General features: G+C 38.0%; 1 protein-coding gene across 7 annotated transcripts in view; it reads left to right on the top strand.

Annotated features, from left to right (window-relative positions):
• Positions 1–23,460, top strand: part of NFIB (nuclear factor I B) — a 169,954-nt gene that overhangs the window by 78,622 nt on the left and 67,872 nt on the right. For all 7 annotated transcript variants that reach the window (XM_050328718.1, XM_050328719.1, XM_050328722.1 and 4 more), the window contains exon 3: positions 16,858–16,911. In XM_050328718.1, coding sequence (XP_050184675.1) covers positions 16,858–16,911 — 54 coding nt within the window. The remainder of the gene's footprint in view (positions 1–16,857; positions 16,912–23,460) is intronic.

Raw genomic sequence — 23,460 nt, 5'->3', positions numbered from 1 at the left:
ACAAGAATGTTCAACTTTGGTTTGCATGTGTGTGGGGCCAGGAGGTGGTAGCGTGAGGCAGGGTGATGACTCGTAAAAGGCACCAAGCTGCCTTTGCATATTTTTTCAGCTGACATGTAGAAACTTGTTGGGGACTGGTTTTTACTTTAAACTTTGAATGAGGGAAGTGGAGATATGGAAATAGATACAAGTGACAGTGCTGAGGGCATAGTTTACCAGGAAGTTTTTAAATAGGTGTGTTATAGCCCAAAAGCAAGTGAGTGAAATTAACTTCTTATTTTTTTTTATGGACTAATTTCAATGGATTACAGAACGTTTGATTAATGCAAGGCCATCAGGAAAATAAGAGCTTCTTCCAATCCATTTATACTTTCCCTATGTTCACTGCAGTGAGTTAATCGTAAATGCTGGTTTTAAAAAAGTATATTTACTTGTCTGTAGTAGACATCAAATAAAAAGTGATTAGACATATTAAAAAGATAACTGAAGAGAGTCAGCTAAAGCAGATAATAAAGCAGTAACAACATAAGGTAAGGTCTAGTTGTAAGGGTAATTCTGTCTCTGTAACAAAGTTATAAAGATTACCTGTGCAGAAGGGAATATCGTTTGTGGAGGGAATCCCATTATTGCAGGAATAAAGAATAAATTTTTCTCCCTTGCGATCACAAGCTATTTTCTTAGACTCCTATTGTAAGAAGTGATCATTACTTTGAATTGATAGTCTTCTTATTCTTTCTACTAATCAATCAATCTTTCTGATAAATTAGAATTATCTAGCTGCTTTTCTCTAGTGCTGTCCCCTTAATTAGGAACACAGTTATTCAGCATTGTTGCTGTGATAGAGTACAAGTACAGTACAGAACTGAGTGCTTTTAGGAGTAATATAAGACTTTTTAATAGACTCCGGCCTTTTCATGAACAATAAAAATTCAGTTTGGTTTTTGGTGGTGAAGGACTTTATAAGTGAGATACTTATTATTGCCTTTATTTGGCCACAGAAGTCTGTGAGAATGCTGATCATGGCCCATAGGCAGACTCAGCATTTTAGAAAAGGATGCTTTGTAATTCATTGGCATTAAAATAACATGTGGTGTTAATATAGTAAAAGCCTGGCTGCAGAAATGAAAGATCTGAAAGGCAGAAGTGAGAAATGCATTGTGCACGTATAAAGAAATTGATTATCAGGTACCTTTAACAACAATAATTTAATAGATAAATGGTAAATAAATATCTGTATAAAATGCAATCCCCCTCTCCTTTCTCAAGGCTTTAAAGAACCATGGGTAATATTTGGGAAGGAAATAGTGCTTGTGTTTTTTCTCTATGAATGCAGAAAAACAGCTGAGTTTGGCACAAGGGGATTTTGTACCACCCTGGGAGACCAGAATCCCTGTGAAGGATCCCTGCTGAGGGTCTCCTGTATGTAAGTCAGTCTCCAGGTCCACAGGGGAGCCGGACCTTCCTGGGTAGCAGAGCAACATGTGCCAGAGTCTGCCATGTTCCCTTCGGAATTTGTGGTCTGCTGTAAGTGCCAGATGCCTTGACTAACTGATGGAGGAAACATCCATAGTCGTCCTCCCTCTGCACACCCTGGCAGTGTCCCAGGTGTTCCTACCTCTTCCTTTGTGGCCATGAGCACTGCTGCTGCACTGCTCCAGCTAGCAGTAGCCTACAGCAATCTTCAGAGCACAGTGCTGGAAGTGACCTACCCACTTTTGAACTCAGGATGAGAACTGTACCCACAGAAAAGCCTGAAACAGTCTCCCTTTCTTCAGGTGTTTGCAAGGAAGGGGAGATAGCCAACATCCACCTTTACCCAAAGCCCTTCTCTCATCCCAGATCACAGGTTTGAAGCTGTATGTTTACCTAATGTTTGCTCAAACACTGAAAGTCAAGTAGTACTGCTGAGCCAATGTGGCAAGAATTAAAAAAGTATTTTCAAAGTGGTAAATGCAGTTGGGCACAATTGCCTATGTACTGCCTATTCTGGGAAGTTTGGATTCTCAGGTGTAGGGGTTGGGAGCAAAAAATGAAGATATGTGGAGGGGATCCCCTACTCTAGCATTATCTTAGAGAATTCTTTAAAAATATGCTGAAAGCTAATGCTCATACAGTAGCAGCAAAATTTTGAGTTGCCAGCCCATAAGTGGTAGTAAAAATGCTGTGTCAGTTCTTTAGGAAACATATGAAGAAGGACAAATGAAATATTCTCCTGTACAGCAGAAGACAGTTTAAACAGATTAGGCTCTGGCATAGCACTTAAGTTTATCAAGCGTTTAGTGTTTAGGATGTACAATACAACCGTATGTAACTTGCCAACTATCTGGGCTTCCCCCACTGTTTCTGGTTTGGCAACAACGTGGTTTTTCACCCTGTTGCAATGCTGACTGCCAAGGAGACATGGCCAGCTTTCTGCTTCCTGTCTTCCTCTTTGTTCTGGCTTGGTCTGTATTCTGCCTGCCAAGTCACAGATGCCAAAAGCTTATACAAAAAGGTCAAACAACTAAGGCTTGAAATCACCTATGCCAACATTCGTATTTTCCTTCTATTCTTCTGTATTTGGCTAAATGGAAAGTACACACCACATTGCTGAGACAGGAATAGAGAGAAATTTTTGCAAAAAAGTGTATAGATTACCAGTTCTGCAAACTGCTTGCAGAGGCAGTGAACACTGAACATTTTAAGAGGAATTCCAAGTGATAAAAAAATAACCTTTCAGTTTTGTGAATTTATCCCTCTCCAGTCCCCCTCCCTATTTGTTTTTGCTTACTCCTGCTGTTTTACTGTATTTAGGAGTCAAGTTCCTATAGAACTTAGTACTACAGATCTCTGCACTTGAATCTGCAGCTACATTAATATCTGTGACCCTGTTGAAACTACTAAGAAAATTAAGTTTTCAGTAATATTTATAATTGGGAAGTTCTAAAAATAAGTATATAACTATTCAGAACCTAAATTTCACCAACATAAATATGAAAACTCCTGAACTGTATGGTTCTGTATGTTTTATCCAGAATAAAATTTATTTTCCTGATTTTGGTTCAGCTTCTCTCCACCTTGTGAAACTGAAGCAGAAAAATATATCTACCACTTCTATTTCTGTAATGTTTCTTATCATGATAGTGATATTCACCCATTGCTTTAATCTCCAAGTTTTAGACTAAACAGTAAGGCTGATACTGTAGCCATAAATACAGCATGACTGTTGGCAATGAGTTATAAAACTGTATAGTTGTAGGGTAAGCCTTCTGTTCAGATGATTCATCAAAGCCCAGGTTGCAAAGCACAGCTTACGATTTCAGTCAGTCTTCAAAAGAAAATATTCACTTTATTTATCATACTCTCAACCTTTTGCCTACCTTACCTTTAAAGAGAAGGTGCTTCTTTAAAGTAACAGCAAGAAGCAAAAGAAAAAACAGAAAGATACATTTAGCAATAGACCTTTCATAATAAGAAGCATTTGATTGTCTGTTACTCAGATGAGCAAGAAACCCGTACTGTTCTTGGTGGTTTTACTTTGTTTTACTAAAAGTGTTTTCCTGCTCACTATGAAAATTGCAGGGTTGAAGAATATTACTAGGCATATGGTGGTGGCAGGAGGAAGGTAGAGAGAACGCAGAGAAGGTAGGGAAAGGAATGTGTTGTTCGTTGTTTTGTTCATTCATACAGTTGGCTGTAAGTTATCCTGTAGTAAATCTTTAACAATTTTATAAACAGTATTACTAAAGTTAACTGCATACCTAGAGCTTGGGTTAAAAGGGCTGCCAATGTCTTTAATGGGGTAACAGTGCACTTTCCAGGGTCAAATATTGCTTGTGGACAGCCATACATATGCATAGATATGTCAGTTTTCTGCTGCTCTCCCCTGCTAATCTCGCAGAAAGATGTGGTCCAGAGAATTTTCCTTGTTCTGTCCCATAATCACTTCATTTCTTTTCCTGCCTTATAACTTCATAAATATTATATCTTAACACATGAAATTTTTTATGTGTGTTTAGTCTAGTCTTTTTTAATGCTGCTACATACTGATTGCATATTTTCCATCTGCTGCTTATTAAAACGGACTTACACTAATAAATTTAGGAAGGCAAGTATCATTTTGGTGTTGACATTTGTCTTTGCTGAGAGATCCTCATGTGATTGCCTGTATTCTACATGCACTTAGTGTTAGGCTATGGCACGTTATTTGAAATGGTATAGGTGAGAACTGTGGAAAGACACCCATGCTTGCTGGGACTGAGCCAAGTGGCATATGAAAAATAGTGTAGGCTTGCAAGCTTAACAGTCTTCCCAGACTGATCTTTTCTACTCAGTCTCCTATATACTATCACATACTCTCTAACAAACTGTGGTAACCTCTAGACTAAAATTGGTATAAAACTTGAGTTTTATGCTTATTGTCATGGCGATCTGTCTTCATGTGCTGTTTCCATCTCCTGAACACTTACATCATGCTGTTATAAATACCTACATGTATGGAAGTGATTTTGTTGTTCATTTGATTAAAGTAGAAGAAAGGGTCCATACAGTATTGCTAGTGTTTCCTGGGGGAACTTAGGGCTTTAGACTTACAGGAGACAAGCTGGCTTGATATGAAATGTGTTTTAACATCGTTACAGAGATTTAGTTTTAACAATTGTGTGTGTAGGATGACTAATGCCAGAATCACTTTGGAAAAATTGGCCAAACAATGTACTGGTGTATGCTTAGTTTCTGGAGGTTGTTTCGCTGCTGTTGGAGTGCTTCTCTTGCCAGCCCTGATGTCGCCTTGCTCTGCTGCAGGCAGGCCACACACCTTTGTTCTGCCCCCACATGTGTAACCGCCTGGAGGCCAGTGAACAGAAGAGCATATTGCTATGAGGCAGCGTCAAGTCGGAGGGGATCCGTGAGGCATGCTGCTGAGCAGTCTTCTGAACTTTGCTGCATCCTGGGATCAATGCCCTTTTTTGTTGTTGTTGTTTGTTTTCTTGGTTTGTTTTTTGTAAGTGTGGCATGTGATTGACTAGTGGCCCCTCTGCAATGCTTGCCTGTCAGTCACACCCACTGGGTGGAGAAACACAGCCCTAGGCCAAGGTGAATTTCATGAGTGAATTGCATTTTTTCATGTTCTTGCCGTTACTGATATCATACCACTGTCCTGAAAAGGCTCTATTGTTCATGTTTCACTTTTAAGTTGGCATTAAAGGGATACAGTTGTTATTCAGAGGTACTGGAAAACTGCTTGAAAGCATAAAAGGGTTTTGGGACAGCAACCCCACCAAAAGAAGGCTGGGCTAAAAAGGAAGCTGTAAGAATGTTTTCTTTACAGAATCACACAAGGCGTGTTGTGTATTTGTGGAGGGCAGGGAGTGAAAGGCAGAAGGGAGGCAAAATCTGAGTTCCCAGGTTTCCATTATAGTATTGTCACCTGCTTGAAATCAGTCATAAAAGGGCCTGCTGTAGTTGCAGTGCATACAACTGAATCCTTGTGCAGTGCATTGTGTCTCATCTAACTCCTTCAGGTCAAGTGGGTTTAACCTGTCTGTCTAGGAAAAATACAGTGCAGAGCTGCCAAAGGGCTTGAATATACATAAGGTGTTAAACTGAATCTTTAACCTGCAGTGTGGGTGCATAAGGGGGGAAATAATTAGCATTGTTCATAGAAGAAGGGCAGTGCAAGTGTTAAGTTGCTATTTTTTTGCTATAATGTTTTTAGAAAAATCTGAAATATTTCTGCAAGGAATGCTGTTGTGAAGGTGCTGATGTTCACATTTATGCCTGTTCTTTCAGTAGTAGTTCAGAGAGTAACATGTTTAGCCCGTTAGACTTTCCCCTGTACAAAGCCCCAAATGTTATAAGATAACCCTGAAGCTATATGCCTTTAACTATATACATTTCAAAACACATACAAGCACACACACACACAGAGACATACATATGCACAGATACACAAATATGCGAAGTTATTAAAATTAAAAGATCAGTTTGGATTAAATTTTATCTTATATCTTTAGCTAGCAGAAAGTTATTTTTTTTAAGTATTAAAGGGCTTTTAATAAGAATGTAAATCTGCAGTTATAGTACGTATGTTGAATGTCTAAGTTTACTCATTCTGACTTCATATCTTGGAGCTGTTGGGTGGTACAACTTGTTTTGCTTTATACCACAAACTGAAACTTGAGTTTCTGTTGTATTTTCAGTAAACTTGCTAATGTTTTTAAACTCCAAAGACTATATTTTTTTTATAGCTGCAGACAAAATCAGTCTTGATCGCTTTCTCAAGGTCCTGCTGTGTTGGAGCAATGGTAAGAAAATAAGCCTTAGCAACACTCAATGGTTAAATAATGTTCAAGGCACTGGCAAATTACCAGGTGCAGCAAGAATTTTGAGTTAGGCTTTTTGCCTCCCTCTCCCCCCCAATTAGCACTTAATTTTTACTCATGCAAACAAAAAAAGGTAGTAAGCAATAAAAATGAAAGCCTTGGAATTTGAATCCGTACATCTGGTTTTTTAGATAAAAAGTAATATACTTTTTTCAAGTATATAATACCCTTAGGTACTGCAAGAACATGTGCCAAGTTTTGTAAATAAATGAAATTGAAAGAGCAAAAGCAGCCTCTGCTCTATACTGAACGAGCACTCATATTTTAAAATCTTGCAAAACTGCAGCTGGTAGTGTACTTACATCAGGGGACTTCACCTATGTAGATGATTAGAAAGTTAAGAAAGTTAGAAATTATGGAATTAAGAATATGCTAACATGTAGTATGTAGTGAAAGTTACAGAATTATGAAACAGATGCTCCCATGCGATATTAGCCACAAAATGACACAATTATGTTGGGAAGGCACAAATGAACATGATCAGGTAGGATTTAGTATCTTTTTGATAGCTTTTGACCAGTATGACTGCAATGGCAGTACTATTGCTAACAGGGAGATGAGGAATTGGTAGGAAAAATGTTCTCTAAAATTGCTTTGTTTTGAACTTGAAAGTCAAGGTTTAAACCAAGATACATTTTTTCTTTTTTTTTGGTGGTATGTTTTAAAAATAATTCCTTGCACTTTTTTTGCAGAACATCCCTGCCCAAACGCAAAACTGGTTTGGTCATACATTTCTATGGGTTAGTCTGTTCTACATTTAAGTTCTCCTGTGGCACATCGTATGATTAGGTACTTCTAGTTTTTATCTACTTTAAAAAGTCATAGTAGACAGAAAATCAGGGCATTGATCATATTTTTTTTGTGTCACTAATATAATAATAATGGCCAGTCTTCGCGAGCGAAGATCCGGGGAAGGTCTTTACACCTTCCAGCCTGTGCACTGGATTTTTTAGGTGAGACACAGTGTGCGCGGAACTGAGCCCACCCTTTAATCCTAAGGTTCATCTGCCGGGGCCAAGCGAGCTTGGACAGTGGCAGTGAGGTCCTCAGGATGTAGATGGATTACCTTACAGGGCTAACGAGCTCCACCTGCCCGGGAGTGGCCCTGACTGGGAATCGAACCCGGGTCTCGGCAGTGACAGTGCCGCGCCCTTACCACTAGACCACCAGGGGCTCCTTTGTGTCACTACTGCTTTAGTATTCTATATATTATCTCTTCTCATTATTTATTAAGATCTTGCATATAAACATGGTGCCTATGAGCACATATGCAATTACAGTCAAGTTTATGAACCACTGGTATGTAAAGATAGGGTGATCTTCCTCAACCAGTTCTTGTACATTACCTACTTAGTGCCCACTGATAGATTTAATTTCTTTTTGGTCATGGTTTGTTTTAATAGTGTGTGTGTGAATATGGACAGGAAAAGTGGTGCATGTTTTGTCTGTTATTTTTTAGATTATAGCAGACGAAATGAAATCCACTTTATAAAGAACACAGTATCATAACATATAAATTATGTGTATATACTGCCATTTGAGGCAGTTTTCATAAACATGATCTATGATAACAAATGTGCTACTTAAGGATCTCCAGAACTATGGCATTCCTTATGCCCCATCTTTGTTAGATGTAAATTAATATCCCAGGACATAAAAATTTCACATAGCTTCAACTAGCAATCGCAAGACAAGAAATACTCAGCAGAGTATAGACAGCAGCTGCAAAAAAACCCCAAACAAACCAATCAAACCCAAACAAGCCATTGCTCTTCTGGGGTCTTTTCTTGGTGTGTTCCATATTCTTTATGCTAAAGATTGTATTTTATTACCAGATATAAACTTGAAATTAATTGAAAATAAAGCATAATTGTGGTAGAACTACAGATCATGGGTCAAAATTAGGAGATCCCTTGATAAATGTTATAGTATTTGGAAACGCTGCAATGATGCTCAGGTTGTCAGCTCATTAAACCTTTCCCCTCCTAAGTCAGAGAAAGCATTATTTATTGAGGATGTTCCTAAACATAGTTATACATGCTGACAGAGGTCTTACCTCATGCTATTCTTACCTGTCTTGAAGAAATACTGCAGTGCTCAATTCTAATATTGGAGTTTCCATGATATGGAAAACCCTAACATTTTATTTTAATTGATGTTTGTTTCCCCTAATTAGTGTATAGTGTGGTGGAATACTTGGCTTTTTAGGTGACCTCTGTCTCTGGAATGATTGAGAGGCCTTGTGAGCCTCTGTTAATATTTGTGAGTTGTTTGTCAGATGATGTTTAAGCCTCATGACGTAGCATATGACTGTAACTTTCTGAAAGACTGAATAATCTGGCTTTTATTTCTGCATGATTTAGTGGGGAATGCAATGCAATGCAATTTAGTGGGGAAAATATGCAGATCTGTCCTACAGTTTTTGTTGAACTGTGCTTTTTTTGTGCTTTTCAACTATAATTTGCCATGAAGTGCCTCATCCAAAGCTTGCTGGAGCAACTTTCCATTGATTTAACAACTTTTGTCTGTGAGTCATGTTAACAAAGCTGATTTTTTTTTTCTTAGTCCTGTCATCACTATCCCTTGCCTAAAAATATTGCCTTCTGTGAATTTTATCTCCCTGAACTCTTTTTGCTTTACTGCTCTAAAATTAACAGAAGATGAAACCTTGATTGCATAGGAGTCAGTGGTAAAATCTTCGTTGGCTTCCGTGAAACCAGAATCCATGCAGAAGATTTAGGTTGGACATTAGGAGGAATTTGCGCATGGAAAGGGTGATTAGACATTGGAATGGGCTGCCCAGCGAGGTGGTGGAGTCACTGTCCCTGGAGGCGTTTAAGAGAAGACTGGATGTGGCACTCAATGCCGTGGTTTAGTTGACAGGATGGTGTTTGGTTGTAGGTCAGACTCAATGATCTCAGAAGTCTTTTCTGACCTAAATGATTCTGTGATTCTGTGAAGATCTTGGTAATATACATTGCATGAAGGCCAGGGTCAACCTTTGTCTTACAGAACAGAATGAAGTGGTCAGTTTATTAATCAGCTGAAGGTATATGCAAGGAAAGTCGTATTATTTGCTTAGAAATATTAACTTTTAAATTAATGTAGTCTATCACATAATTTCTTTCTTCTTTAAACATCCAAATAAGCGTTTCATTATGTTCTACATTTTGCTTTTCTTTTTCTGAAGAATCTGTAATAAAAGACCTTTATGAAACATACCTTAATGTTTCTTGGTTTCCAGAAATGACTTCTGAATATTTCTGACTATGGCTAGTATCCACAGTATCTTCCAGATGGATAAAATTAATCATTCATATCTCATCTTTTCCTACTGAATCCAAAAAGTTTTGGAAAGAAACTTCATTCTTTCACATTCATCCACATGTGGCATGATACATATGTAAATCTCTTCTTAATGTGTATGTCAAAAAAGAGCTCAACTAATATTAAGAGGTATGGGAAACATTTGTTTCAGGCCATGTAAAAATGTAACCCTTTTCTTAACTAAAAAATATGTTTGTGTGTATGTGTGCATACATAGATATGTATTTATTATGTACACTACTTATAACACAGCTGGGGAAAGTTGTTCGGTTTTGAAAATGAGAAACATATGGTCTTTATAAATTCTGTAAGAAATATTTTGAATAAATAAGTGTTGTGACTTATTTTACATAAACAAATAAAAGGAATTTAAATTAAAAAGATAAATCTGTGCATGGGATATAAAGCTGAAAACTTACTGTGCTTATTGCTATTTTGGTTCTACTAAGTGCTTCTGGTCCTTGAATTTCTTTCAGCTATATAAAAACTGGACTTACTCCCAGAGCTCCACTTCTTAACTAGGGCAGTTTAAAAACTAAACAAGGACTGAGTCAGTTAATTAATTTAAATGAGATTACAAATCAGAAACACATTACGTAATGTTGATTTAATTACCATTTTTTATTTACCTAATTAAAACACTCTGAAGGAAAGTTAACAGTCTTGACAATGGCTGACTGGGTGACTTGGCAGCGCAGATCTGAGCTGCTGATAAAAGGGGAGGTGAAACAGGGAGCCTGCTATGACCTGTCTGGCTCTGACACCCCAGCTCATCACACACCACGTTAATGCCAGCCTACGCGATGCTGGGATTGCCTCGACCAGCCCGAGTGTGGAGATGCTCCCACAGTGGCAGAGGTACAGGGTTTCACCCAGTCATGCCAGCCACAGGTGAGCTTGTCCGTGGTGGGAGGGCATGGGGGCATGTGGGGTTATGTGTCAGCTGATGGCTTCGTTTTGCTGTGTCCCCAGACCAAAGCAAACAATTTTATACCAAAATGAAAACAGAGCCCAGCTTCTGCTGACTGGGCTGGCAAACTCCCAGCAGAAGCACCTCCATGCTTGAGCCTTGAAGGCTTTTGACATGCCTGCTAGGTACCGACATCAACAGATACCTTAGCTCTCTGGGATGAGCTGTCAGCTCTGTTCCTTGCTGCCTATTTCAGGTAGGTGAAGGTTAGACTGCAGGACTCTTGAGGTAAAGAGCATAGGTCACTGTTATGGCTCGTGGTGTGGCACTTGGGTGCTGATGAAGCCTGTCCACACAGGATCAACACATCCAGTCTTCAGGTAGCTTCTACTGTTGCATGGGTCTCCTGAGAGGTTCCTCCCATGCCTCCTGGGTGCAGACTAATGAAATGAGAAAAAGTTCTTGGGGATTACTTGCCTAAGTGGAGTCTGCACTGAGGAACTGGGGCTTTCCTGAGATGTGAATACACCTTCTGTAAGAGCAACCAGGACTTTATTATTTCTGTGTCAGCTTAAAAGCCTTTGCACATAGTTTTCTTTGGTGTGCTTACTTAAATTTGTGAAACCAGATCTGCAAATGGATGAATGACATTTAATGATTCCCTAACTGGAGGATGCCATGGAGCCTTTGCACACTGAAAAACAACGAATTCTTCCTTTAATGAAAAACTCGTAGGATTAGAGCTTCGTGTATGTACCCCAATGCAACAGCTGAGCAATCTTGGTGAACACAGAGGAACTCCTGGCAGAATAAGGGTAGTAGAACACCGTATTTAAAAGAAGTCACTGCTTCAGTGTTATGGAGGTTTTCAGTGTGGATATCATGAATGCATATTGCTAACAGAGTATATGCTGCTGGGCAAAGATGTGAGGCTTACTCCAGCAAATGTCTTTTTCACAGTGAAGCCCTACTTGTATTTTAAGGTGCTGCTTTTCCTTGCACGAACTGTGCTTCATACCATATATCATCAGGGATATACAGTCTTGGAATCATTTAGATTGGAAAAGACCCTTTAAAATCATTAGGTCCAACCATAAACCTAACACTGCCAAGTCCTCCACTAAACTATGTCCCTAAGCACCCTATCTACAGGCCTATAAAATACTTTCAGTGAAGGTGCCTTCATAACTTCCTTGGGCAGCTCATTCCAACGTTTAGCCATCCTTTGGTTGAAGAATTTTTTCTTAGTATCAAATCTAAACCTCCCTCAATGAAACTTGAGGCTATTTCCTCTCTTTCTCTCCCTTTGTACTTGGGAGAAGAGACTGACCTCCAACTGGCTACAGGCTCCTATCAGGTAGTTGTAAAGAGCAATAAGGTCCCCCCTCAGACTCCTTTTCTACTGGCTAAATAACCCCAGCTCCTACAGCCTATCCTGATAAGACCCGTGGTCTACCAAAGAAAGTGGTGAGGGTGACAATTTTATAAAATAGGCAAAATTTTCAGGGGAAGTATTTCAGTGAAGTGTAGTGATCTATGAAAATGTGAAAAATATATCCCCCTCTAATTAACATATTTATGAAAACAAGCCTGACACTTAGACCTTTTCCATTTCCATGTTTATAGCATTTCACTGAGCATTTCAGTGGATATGTAATGCAATAAAACACTTTGAGCTTGTTTACACTATAAATTAACTGTTGTATCACTAGAGTTGGTGTGAATAATGGTCATAAAATTGTACAATAATTCAGGGTTGTCAGATGGAGAAACGCTATACAATGAAAGACACAGCTTTTGCAAAATTAAATTAAGTCTTTGAGGAGTTTGTCAATCCAGTCAGTTACTTTGTCAAGATAAAGAAAGTAGGTAGTAGAAGGCAAGGATGTAGTAAAATTAGGACAATAATTTTTAAAGGTAATGATTTAAAGTACATAGATGAAATTATTTATTTATTTGTTTTATGGACTTTTGTTATTCATGTTATTTGCTTTGGAGGAGAGGGAAATACCTTACAATTTTTTTGCCATGTATGCTTTCCTACCATGACAAACTACTGAAAGTCTTTGAAATATAGAAAGTTGGTTGTCTTTTCCCCAAGGAGGTTGGGCTGTCTCCACCCCTGAAGGCTTTCCTCCCTTGACTTTGTAAAGCCTTGATCACCTGAGTTTAATCCTGTGCTTGAGCCTTCTCAGGGCAGGGGCTGGGACTGCAGACATTCCCAGATCCCTAGCACACTATGGTAGCCTGTGATCCTTTGATTTTCTGGGATACAACCATTTGCCTTAAGCTTTTTATGCCAGATAGCAAAATAATCCTTAAGGATGACAGTTTGGAAGGCAGTTGTGATTCTTGTTCATGATTGTGACTCAGCTGTAAAATCAAGTGCTGTATAGGTATGTGAAGGCTTAAACAGCATCAAAACTATACTTATATGGTGCCACATCCCTATGGTCCTTTATCCTCCATGCCAAAATCATGAACTATCCAAGGACAAGAATGTATTTACCTGTTGGTGAATGATTAAATTACTATCTGTCAACTGAGATGAACTGAGTACAAAGGCTGTCTCATAGCCTGTGGCAAATAGAAAAGAGAAATATGTTCATCGAAACCACTGAGTAAGTTTACTTGATTAGTGTGACACCTGGGGACAGTTTACTTTCATATCTCTGAAACGTGGCTTAACAAAGTATTTTTTCTTTTTATATATTCTGATGTTATTTGCTTTCAAGGCCTTCAGTGTTATGTTGTTACACAGAGCCTTAAAAGTAAAAACTCATGTACAGTATGGGGCATAAGAAAGGCATAGCGTAGCTTAGTTTTCAAAGAGAGTATCTTTTATCAACTGAAAAGTGGAAGATTAGACTATGGGGGTGAGGAATACTGAAAATTCCTCAGGAAGCTGGTGAACAGCAATGTGACTTTCTTGTCTTTGCTGGGGAGGGTGTCCTTCCTGCTTGTCAAAGACAAGGTGGTGCAGTGAGAGAGAAGGTCTTGTCCCTCCCTGGATGGCAAGCCATCGACTTTTTTTTTTCTTTCTATCTTATGAAGCCAGGAGTGATGTCTCATGGCAGCACCTTTCCTAGTGTACTGCAGGGGAAACGGATGCTTATCTTCTTAATTCCAGCAGGCCTTAGCAGTCATTTTTACTTAACTCTGGCTGCACTGAGAGTTGTCTGCACTCACAGATGCTCATTGTGTTTGACGCCTAAAAATGAAAACATGGGAAAACAAGTATAAAATGTATCAGCTTCTTTACTCATACTTTCATATTGTCTCCTAGAAGCAAGAGTAATTTGAGATAGAGTTTGAATTTCTTGCTGATTGCCCTGCTAATTTGTGATAAATTATACTTAAAGTGTACCAGGTTACATGACAAAGTAAGAGTAAAGTCTGGCTTGAAACTACTTGGTATAAACTGTTCATCCATGGGGCAAAAAATTATCGAGGCATCAGTTTCTGCACTGTTGGATCAGTCAGCACCAAGAAGAGCATAGAAGAAGATATGCTTACTGTAGCTGCGAGGTGCATTTCGTGGAAATGGTATGTGTAACTGAGCTTTACTCTGTAGTAACAACAACAACATCAACAACAACAAACTAAGGGAACTTATAACCAGAAGCTACTTAAATGAAAATGTTGAAAAGTTCAGTTTTGTTACATAAACGTGGTGGGATTTTACTTGCTTCTTGTTGTGTATCTTTTCTTACAACTTCTAGCTTAGGAAGTGGTTTGGTTTCCGTGGGTTTTTTTGGGGTGTGTTTTTTGTTGTTGTTGTTGAATTTTCACAGAGTTATTTACTGGGACAATTGAATGCAAAGTGAACTAGACAGACAATGAGTCTGGCTTATGTCTTTCTCCATCACTCTGGAAGAAAGGGTTCATGTTGTTCATTAATGATATTGTACAGATGAGGACAAAGAAAGATTTAAAGTTTCTTAATATGGTTTTTTCTTCCTTAGTTTCTGTGGCTTTCCAAAAACGCCTCTTGGTCCTACTTTCAGAAGAACATTACTCCAATGTCTCTTTGTTCATTCAGTGTTCTGCTTATAAATTAAGTTATTCATATAATTTACTCCTATAATGGTCATGGTTCTCATGTCTTTTGCAAAGCTATTTGCATCCAATCAAAACAGAGGAGTGCTTTATAATTATTGACACTGGTAAGAGAATTGGATCATCACAGGCCATCTCAGGGCTATGTCTTTCGTCTTGAGGATCAGAGGCTTCTCTGTGTTTAAGTGCAGAGTTACATAGGTTGATGCTGTCATGCAGAATAAAATTTTTTGATTTTTCAACTCTGCTAAGTGAATAATTCAAGAAGTTGCTTCTCATATTCATCTGCAGAAATCGTTTTCTTTCTCAAAATCATTGAGACCTCGCTGGTGAATGTGTTAGTAACATCTACTGCTCAAAAACAGATTGAGAATCAATCTGTAAAAATCACGATAAATGAGTAGTTAACATAAACCAAGGCTAAGTCTGACTGGAAAATTATAATAACTGTATATTGTCCCTATACTGGAAAATTCTTTGCTAAGTTTCTTTTTATAATATGAAAACCAATTGTTTAAACTACCATCAGTCTTTAAATCCTGGATCCAGATATTAGGAGTAAAGGCAAATTGTTGTGCAAGAGCTAAAAAATCACTTTCCTTTGTGCTTCTTTATAGTGAATTTTAACAGGGGAAAACTTCTAAGGTTATTTTCTAGTAGGCCTCATTCAGTTTCAAATCTCTGTGATTCCCAGGCTATGCTGTTTGAGCGTTATTGAATCCATCTGCTACCAAACTGACACTTCATTTAGCTACACATCTGTAGTAGTTTTACACTGAGACCATTGCTGTGTAAAGTAATTCTCTCTGATAATCTGAATTTAAGTATGTATGGTTTGCAGAAGCAGAGAATACCTATTAGAAGAACATTACAGTTCACCCCCCCCCGGGTGAACATTCCCATTGTAACACCAGCAAGAAGGATGGTAGTCCATAGAAAAGTCCATATGCAGAGAAATATATTTTGGGCATTTCTTGTAGGTGATTAAGTTTACAAACTGACTTGGTATTTTAAAGGGTTGTGCTGTATTGTATCATGAAAAGAAACAGACATGCTGAATGGCTACATACTGTGCTGTACAATTGCACTCCTAGGAGTGCCCAAACCATGGGAAGTGCAGTATCTGACTCGAAGACTTGCCCTTCATGCTTCCTGCCTGAAACTGATGAAGATAGATGAAATTTCATGTGAAATGTGCTATTCAATGTGTATTTTATTGTGTACAAGAGACACATACGAGTCAAGACATGTTTATTAAGCTACAGAACAGGTGACACAGATTTCAAGGAACCTCACGTAGCAGGCAGAGGGAATCTCTCATTCTAGGTTGTGGGCTACAAAGAAGAAGTGATAGGAATTTAAGGACAAGTATTTGTTAATATGTTCTGTTCTTCTTTCTTGTCTTTTTTATGGAGCAATACTTATTATATTATTAATATGGGAATACAGTGAAAAGTAGATGGTTTTGATAGCAATTGCTTTCATGAATAAGGATATCACTTACCATTTAGTGTATTAACATGAAATTACATTCTCCTCTTGATTCATTCGGTGCATACATTATGAAAAAAACCCACTCTTTGGGGTCTACAGGGTTTGAGTCATATTAGTTTTTATGTTACATATTTTAATTTCACAATAGTTCTCACAGGCTAGGAACGCAAAGCCTATATTGTATTTAAACATACTGTCATATCCTCAGTGCAGTCATAAGTCTGTGAAAGCAGCGTAGGCCTTCGTGCTTTAAGGAAAGGCTAAAGAAACAGGACTTGACTTATCACTGCAAGTGCCACTAGTTGCGCGATCCGTTACATCTTTCTGGTCATTGCCTGAGAATAAGCTACCTCTCCTTTGCTGATTATGCAATATTATATTTAGGGAATGGAGGGAAAGGGAATGAAAAGGTACCCTTGTAAATGTGTTTACAGCTTGAGTATTTACCTCAACAACTCTCTTGTCCTTATTCAGTGATCTATGAGTTCCTCTTATTAGGATCATTACATCTTTCACAATGTTTCTGTTTCGCATAAAACAGGTTATATATAGTATGTTTGTTCAATAATGCTTCACGTAGAAAGTCAGGGAAATGACCTTTACCGAATAAAGTAAAGTATTAGTTGAATAATGAAGGAGAGCATTAAAAGATTTTGAGATACTTGCAAAACAAATTATTAAAACTTTTCTTTAATTTTTTTGTAGATTCTGGACAACCAGGAAGTCCAAGCCACAACGATCCTGCCAAGAATCCACCAGGTAAATATAAGTTTCAGAACATGTGCATCTAAGATTGTTTGAGAACAAAGATGCTATTGTTAATAGCTAAAGGGATCATAATTGGTCAGCAACCTATTTTGCACTGGTAAGTATTTCTAATCAAGACAAGCTGTAACTATTTTAGTTCTTTTAAACTGGCAGTGCCTCAATAGCAGTTTCATCAACATTCTTTTAATCTAAGGAATTTTTCTTTAATTTCATGGTTTTTAGAATTTTTCAGTTGGGGATGGGTAGAGGAGTAAGAAGACAACATCCCAAATAACTTTAATTTTATAAAAGTCTTCAAATGATTCAATTTTTCTTATCTCTCAGATAAGACAAAATACAATTGACCTACTTCTAAAATCTGTGATGTGAGCTACCATTTTTTTTACTCTTTACATGTGCTTTATAGAATGCAAATATGTTAATTTAAAAATATTTTTTGTATCAACTCAGAGCAGTTTTTTGAACATTTTAATGGGTCACACTAGTGACAACTGGAATTTCTTTGAGAGAGATGTCTTATAAATGGTCCTTTCAATGATTCTCTTAAAATAAAAATTCAAGAGAAAATCAGAATCCAGACTTCATCATTCCAATCTGTTTAGACAAAAGTTTCTTTGCATTTTCATGAAATTATCCTTCTCATCTATTGGTTTTTGCTAGTAAATCTTGTAAATCTTTACTGTGTTATAAATTTTATCAGAGTAAAACAAATACATGACGGACACACTATTACTTCTTAATGAGAAAGGAGTGATGCCTGCCACCACCATCATGCTATATCTTCTCATTTTAGCTCTCAGAAGATGTGTGTATCTGAAATAAGCTGCAACTAACTGAGTTTGCTTTTTTTCTAAATGCAAAATGAACTATAGTCTGAGCAGGAAGTAATTGTGATGCTGGGCTGTTACCTATACAGGGTTATTTTCTGATTCTGTTCAAACATTATGGAAAACAACTTTCCTCGTGGCTGTACAGTTTTATACTATGCATACAATCAAAGTGTACTCTACTTGTGAAATATATCATGTGTGTTGCATGTGAATACCCAAAAGTGGGAGAACCATCATAGATTGTTATACAAAAAGGAATATTCCTGTAATATAAACCCCAGATACATACACTTGAAGATTGGAGATAAATTTCAGAGATAAGAGGGCAAACAAGTCAAATAACATAATTACAAGCTCTTTTTCAAGTGACTTTTTTGTTCTTCAAGAAGTGATGTAGGATTGATATCATTTTTGCTTGGAGATTTGGATGTTGTTTCTTTTCAAACTGTGTGCGATGTTAAGAATAGATTTTTATTTTTCTGTTAAATGTGTGCCATAAGTTATGTAGAATAGTGGTTTAAAAACCAAATGCAGCAAATTTACACCTAAAACAAGTCTGAAAAATTTCCTCGTGGATAATCACAGTTTTTTGAAACTTGGAGCATTTAGCTGTAGAGCATTTAATTTTGTTTTAGAGTATCTCTGTGAGTGCAAGAAAAGCCAAATGCATTACCCTATCCCTTGTCATTTTGGAGGATCCTTTGTAGCTGCTGCATTCAGGAAGGTTAAGGCAGGGTCTGGAAACTTAAAATTCTGTTTTTAAAGTACCATTTAACATTTGGACTGGGAAGGTAGAAGTACGTATTTTACTAGTGAGGATCACATCCTGTAGTGAGTCCAGTCTCTCCAGCCCTCAGTCTTAAGTCTGGTGAGGAGTAATCTTGCTGCCATCAACAGAGGCCTGGGGAGGGCAGCAGACAAGCTGTATGGGCTTTCTTAGGCAGACTTGGGGTTCGATATCTAAGATTTGACAAACTCTAGTGTCTCAGAAGATGGAGAGACATAGAAAGCGGAAAATTATATTGCTGATTGCATCATGAAATGTCCTGCTTAAAAACAAGAGCATAACATTTTGTCATGACTTGGACTCACTGCTGCCAGTATTACTACTTTATCTGCTGCCATGTGGGGACAGAAATGGAAGCTGTGCCTTGCTTTGCTTGAAACCCTTCATTTAAACAGAGACAGAGGCATAACTGAATGTCATCTGCCGCAGCATACATGGCCTTCTAGCCTTGTTCATCTTGCCTGTGTGATACTGTCTTGGAGTTAAACTGGCAAGGATTAGTTCAGGTGTTTAGTGTCGAGGTTTGTTGAGGTTACTGAGCAGAATACAGGACTTCTAGGGCTGTGCAGAAGAATGAGAGGCAGTTTCACTCTATTCATCTGGTCTAGGAAAAGGACTACTGTCCTGTTCTTTCTAACTAAACTTCACATGATTCTTATTATTAGAGTCAGGCAGTCACTTCTGTCAGAACCCCAGAGGATATCCACTCTGAAGTTTGTTTTCAGTCCCAGGCCAGGAGCATGAGGACTGGTAGTGCCATGAGAGTTTGTTCTTCTGTCATGTTTTGTTGTACTGCCTGTATGTCATGGAACCAGGCTTCTGGCAAGGGATATGTGCTGTTAGCTTTCAGATGCCACCACCTTCAAAAACATATTGCCGTGGAAGAGGATGTTGGAAACTGAATGGCAGTTGGCAAAGCTGCTGGTGTTAAAAGTGTTTTTTTTCTAGATTTGGCTGGACTGTTACATTCTCTAGGGTGTCTGGTAATTTGCTGTCCTAACCACAGAGAAAGGGTAATGTCACTTGCCAAACAAAAGAACATTAAGAGCACTTGTTGGAATTCTTTACAATATATTCCTAAAAATATACTGGTACATGGATACCCCAATACAGTAGCGAGATGGTGTAGCTTGTGGTGAAAGTGGCATGTAGCTTTTGTAGCGAGATCCAAAGGTATACTCCCCTTAGTTTTATTTTTCAATAACTTTCTTCTGATATGTTTTTAAAGAATGAATCTTGCTTTTCTGAGAGCTGTGTTGTAAAGACTACCTTTCTTCAGAGATTATGAAGTAAATTCCAGACAGATAAATGAGTTGATTTGAACTGAGAAAGGAGAAGAATCTGAACACTACTGGTGTTGCACTGGCCATTAAGTTCCTGATATGTAGAAGTTTGTATCATGCTAGCACAGTTCTAACTATTAAAAGCTTACATGATCTAAAAGAGAGAATAAATATGTCCATCGATCCATTGAGGGTGATCGAACAGATAGAGGGACACCTGGATTAATAAGTTTTAAAACCGAAAATACTTACAGCTTTGCAAACTATCAATAAAAGTAAACAACAACAGGAAAAATCCCCAAATCAAGCCAAGTACTGTAGGCCTGCCTTGTTTCTTACCATTCTGCTGGGCATCTACTCAGAGCTACTGCTGACATGCTGTTTGAGTTTGGAAACCTAGAGTGGCAGTTTCAGTGTAAAGCTGCATTATTATTTGTTCCTGCAAGTCTCATAGGTCTTTTATGTAGCTTACGAAAAAAAGAGCCTTCACATACGTGTCTTGAAATACCTGCAGTGGTGTGGCAGGACATGTCCTGAACACAGAATATGTAGTCTTTCAATAAGTTCACCTGGTTGGCATAAGAAAATTAAGACGATGAGTAAAAAGAGAAAAATATTTAGAACTACAAGCAAGCAAATGATACTGACACCTTCCAGAACAATTTGGTCTCCAGAGATACAGTTCTTACTAGCTAGTTTTTCTAGTTGAGGATTTCCTGAATTTTGTTTTGCTTTATTATTCTTTTCCTTACTGCCTTCTGACCACAACTGTTTGACATTAATAAGGTTCTTACTGTTTGCCATTGGTTTGAGGTTGCTGCTTGGCAGACTTGATTTATTTATTATACACCAGTGTTAATATGGCTGTGTCCAGTTGTTACCTTGTTGCTCAAATCTTTGAACAACCTTTTTAAGCTACTAAAATAAGAGTATGAAATAGCAATACTGATAGAGTAAAATGCTATCTTGATGGGAAAATAAAGAGACTCAATTAAAGAAGGTGTTTCTGAAAGCTTGCAACCAGACTCTTTTTGTACAAGTGTCTTCAAGAGTTTGGAGCTATCCTTGTCCAACATTGGGGCATACAAAAAAAGGTGCAAAGGAAACGTAGCCATCCTGCAATAGACGGTTACAAGCCTTGCTGGTAAGGGAAGACGAGTGTGTTTAGTTTTTTTCCTTTCATCCAAGCACTTGAGTTCAGAGATTATTAAGTCATTAGGTTATATGTTTCCTAGCAAGTAGGACATGGTAAGTTTTTTGGTGGGTTGGTTGGTTTTTTTCCCTTTATAAAACTTATTCCACTTTAGCTGGTTTAAGGAATATTTGCATATGAATTTTGCAGACTCTATAAGATCAGTCAGGGCTGAATGGGAAATGCAGAGGACTTAGGTTTGAGCCTGTGTGCTGATGAATATTAAATTATTTATATGGGGTGACACACTTTTAGACAAAGAGATTGAGAAACTGTCTCTTTGGCTCTTTGCCTTTCATTCCTTCTCACTGCTTCCCTTCTCTCCTCCAGAGTAGCTCATGATACATGATCAGGGAATTTGCCTAGAGATAAAATCCTTAATCAGAGTGAAATGTAGGTAGGTAAATTCCCAACCCCAGCCTCACTGCTCTGAAATTGGTTTTCCCCTCTATTTTCACCAGAAATTTTGTTCTCGGAACTACTTCCAAAGAAGACTGAGTGAAATAACCATCTCTGAAGATTAGTTTAGTTTTTTGTTGGTTTTTTTTTTTTTTTTTTTTTTAGTTAAAGAAGGTGTTGCCAAAAAGCCTGCAATAAGCCTCACCTATCTCTCTATGCATATCTGTCTTGCAGCTGTAGAGCCCCAAAGGGTTTTTTACACTTTCATAGGGAATAGCAGCCATAGGGAGAATATTCCTTTTGGATCATGCCCTAAGAAGTGTGTAATAAATTTGCCTATATATGACTATTTCAGGTAGAAATATTTCAGTTTTAAGGTTTAGAATGCATAGTTTCAGAAATAGCCTAGAAAAGCAATGTAGTCACAACCTCTGCACTCTTCGAAATGCAATAAGCAAGTGTCATTGAGTTTTGAATGGCTCAGACTGCAGATGGTTTCCTTATTTTACTGTATTGCGAGTTACCCTTTTGTGGATGGGGAGTTAGGCCTGTAATTAATAGAAATAGAAGAGATATGGCCTCATCATTGCAAGCAGCTTTTCTTAAATAATGATGCCATAGTAGCAGTTTGGGGATTCAGACAGAATTGTATTTAAAAAAACACATATTCAACACTGTTTTTCAGCATGGGAGTGGATATTCCGAAATGCTTTCTGTTTCCCATATGTCTGCAGCCGTGCCATCTCAGATAGTGATCTTCAAATAAAAGAGGGTTGGATTTGGTCAGGGCTTGATTTTGTGTGAAGTTCTTCCTTTTCCAAATGCCTTATGAATTAATAATGCCAATGACTGAGAGGTGGTATTCTTCCTCATCAGCTTTCCAACACTGAGCCAGGTGGGATATTCTGAGGGCAGAGCCCAGCTGTACTATTTTGGCAATCATAAACCTGCACAGGTTGTACAGCCCCTTTTTCCAAAAGGGAGAGCTTTTGGCCTTGCATGATGGTTTAAAATTTGGTTTGAGGGATTACTACTGTCTGCTGGCTTAGGATTACTTTTGAATTCTTATTTGCATTGACTGTTGTTCTTTATGAACTTATTGTGTGAATAAATGATGCTGTGATAATTCTTATCCTGTGTTCACTTAAGATGCTGTGGTGTTCAGTGTTGGCTGCAATGCGTTTTACTTCACAGTATGCACAGAGCAAGAATTTACTAAAAAATCTTATGTTACCGGTTGCAATTCCTGAAACCTGCTTTGGCATCAGAAAATTCCTTTTTTGTACCTGCTAATTCTATAGCTGTTAGGAAGCAAACCCCCCAGCCTCTTCTTAAATTTTGGCTGTAGTTTCTGTATAACCTGAGACCTTCTGGAGTGGAAGGCAAGTCTGCATTTGTGTTAGTTACCCTTTATGTTTCTTGCTAGATTTCAGAACAACTCACTTCTTGGATTCTAGTGCATGGATTCCAGAGTCCAATAAAACTGGTGTTTACTTCTTCATATTACTGCAACAGTGAAGAATATTGTAGTTCTGGCTATAATCTTGAGAGTATTGAAAATCTCATTTGTTTCTAAAAATGATATATTTAGGTTTTTAGCTCCTCATTATACTAAAAGGTTCAATGGAGTCAGGGCATCTTTTTGCAATGTGTTTGTTTCCTGCCCTGCAACTTTAAGGAAAACCAAACCAAAACAAACTGTGGATATGTCACATGGCTGGAGATGGTGCATGATAATCAGTATAGCCTTATTCTCCAGACAGACCATAGTTCAAGTGTTTCAAATGACGTCGTCACTGGAATCTTCCTTGTCACTCCTTGACTAATGGCATCCACCCATAACTGCCTTTAAGATACTCTGGTTTGGTGGCAACCTGTTTCTGGTACCCTTTTTGAGATAATGGTTTCAAAATGCATGTGGTAAGAAAGCAAACTCCATGTGTGTTGACTATATTTTGACTTACAAAGAACAGTGTGAGACTAATTTTTGCTACCAGTTCAGACTGTAAATAGCTGTACAAAATTATAACAGCATCCGGAACATTACAT

Source organism: Myiozetetes cayanensis, unplaced genomic scaffold (genome assembly GCF_022539395.1).
Source record: "Myiozetetes cayanensis isolate MyiCay16 unplaced genomic scaffold, myiCay2020 scf4, whole genome shotgun sequence".
Classification (NCBI taxonomy): domain Eukaryota; kingdom Metazoa; phylum Chordata; class Aves; order Passeriformes; family Tyrannidae; genus Myiozetetes; species Myiozetetes cayanensis.
Note: the sequence above shows the minus strand (reverse complement) of the source record. Positions and strands in the feature narration are given on the sequence as shown.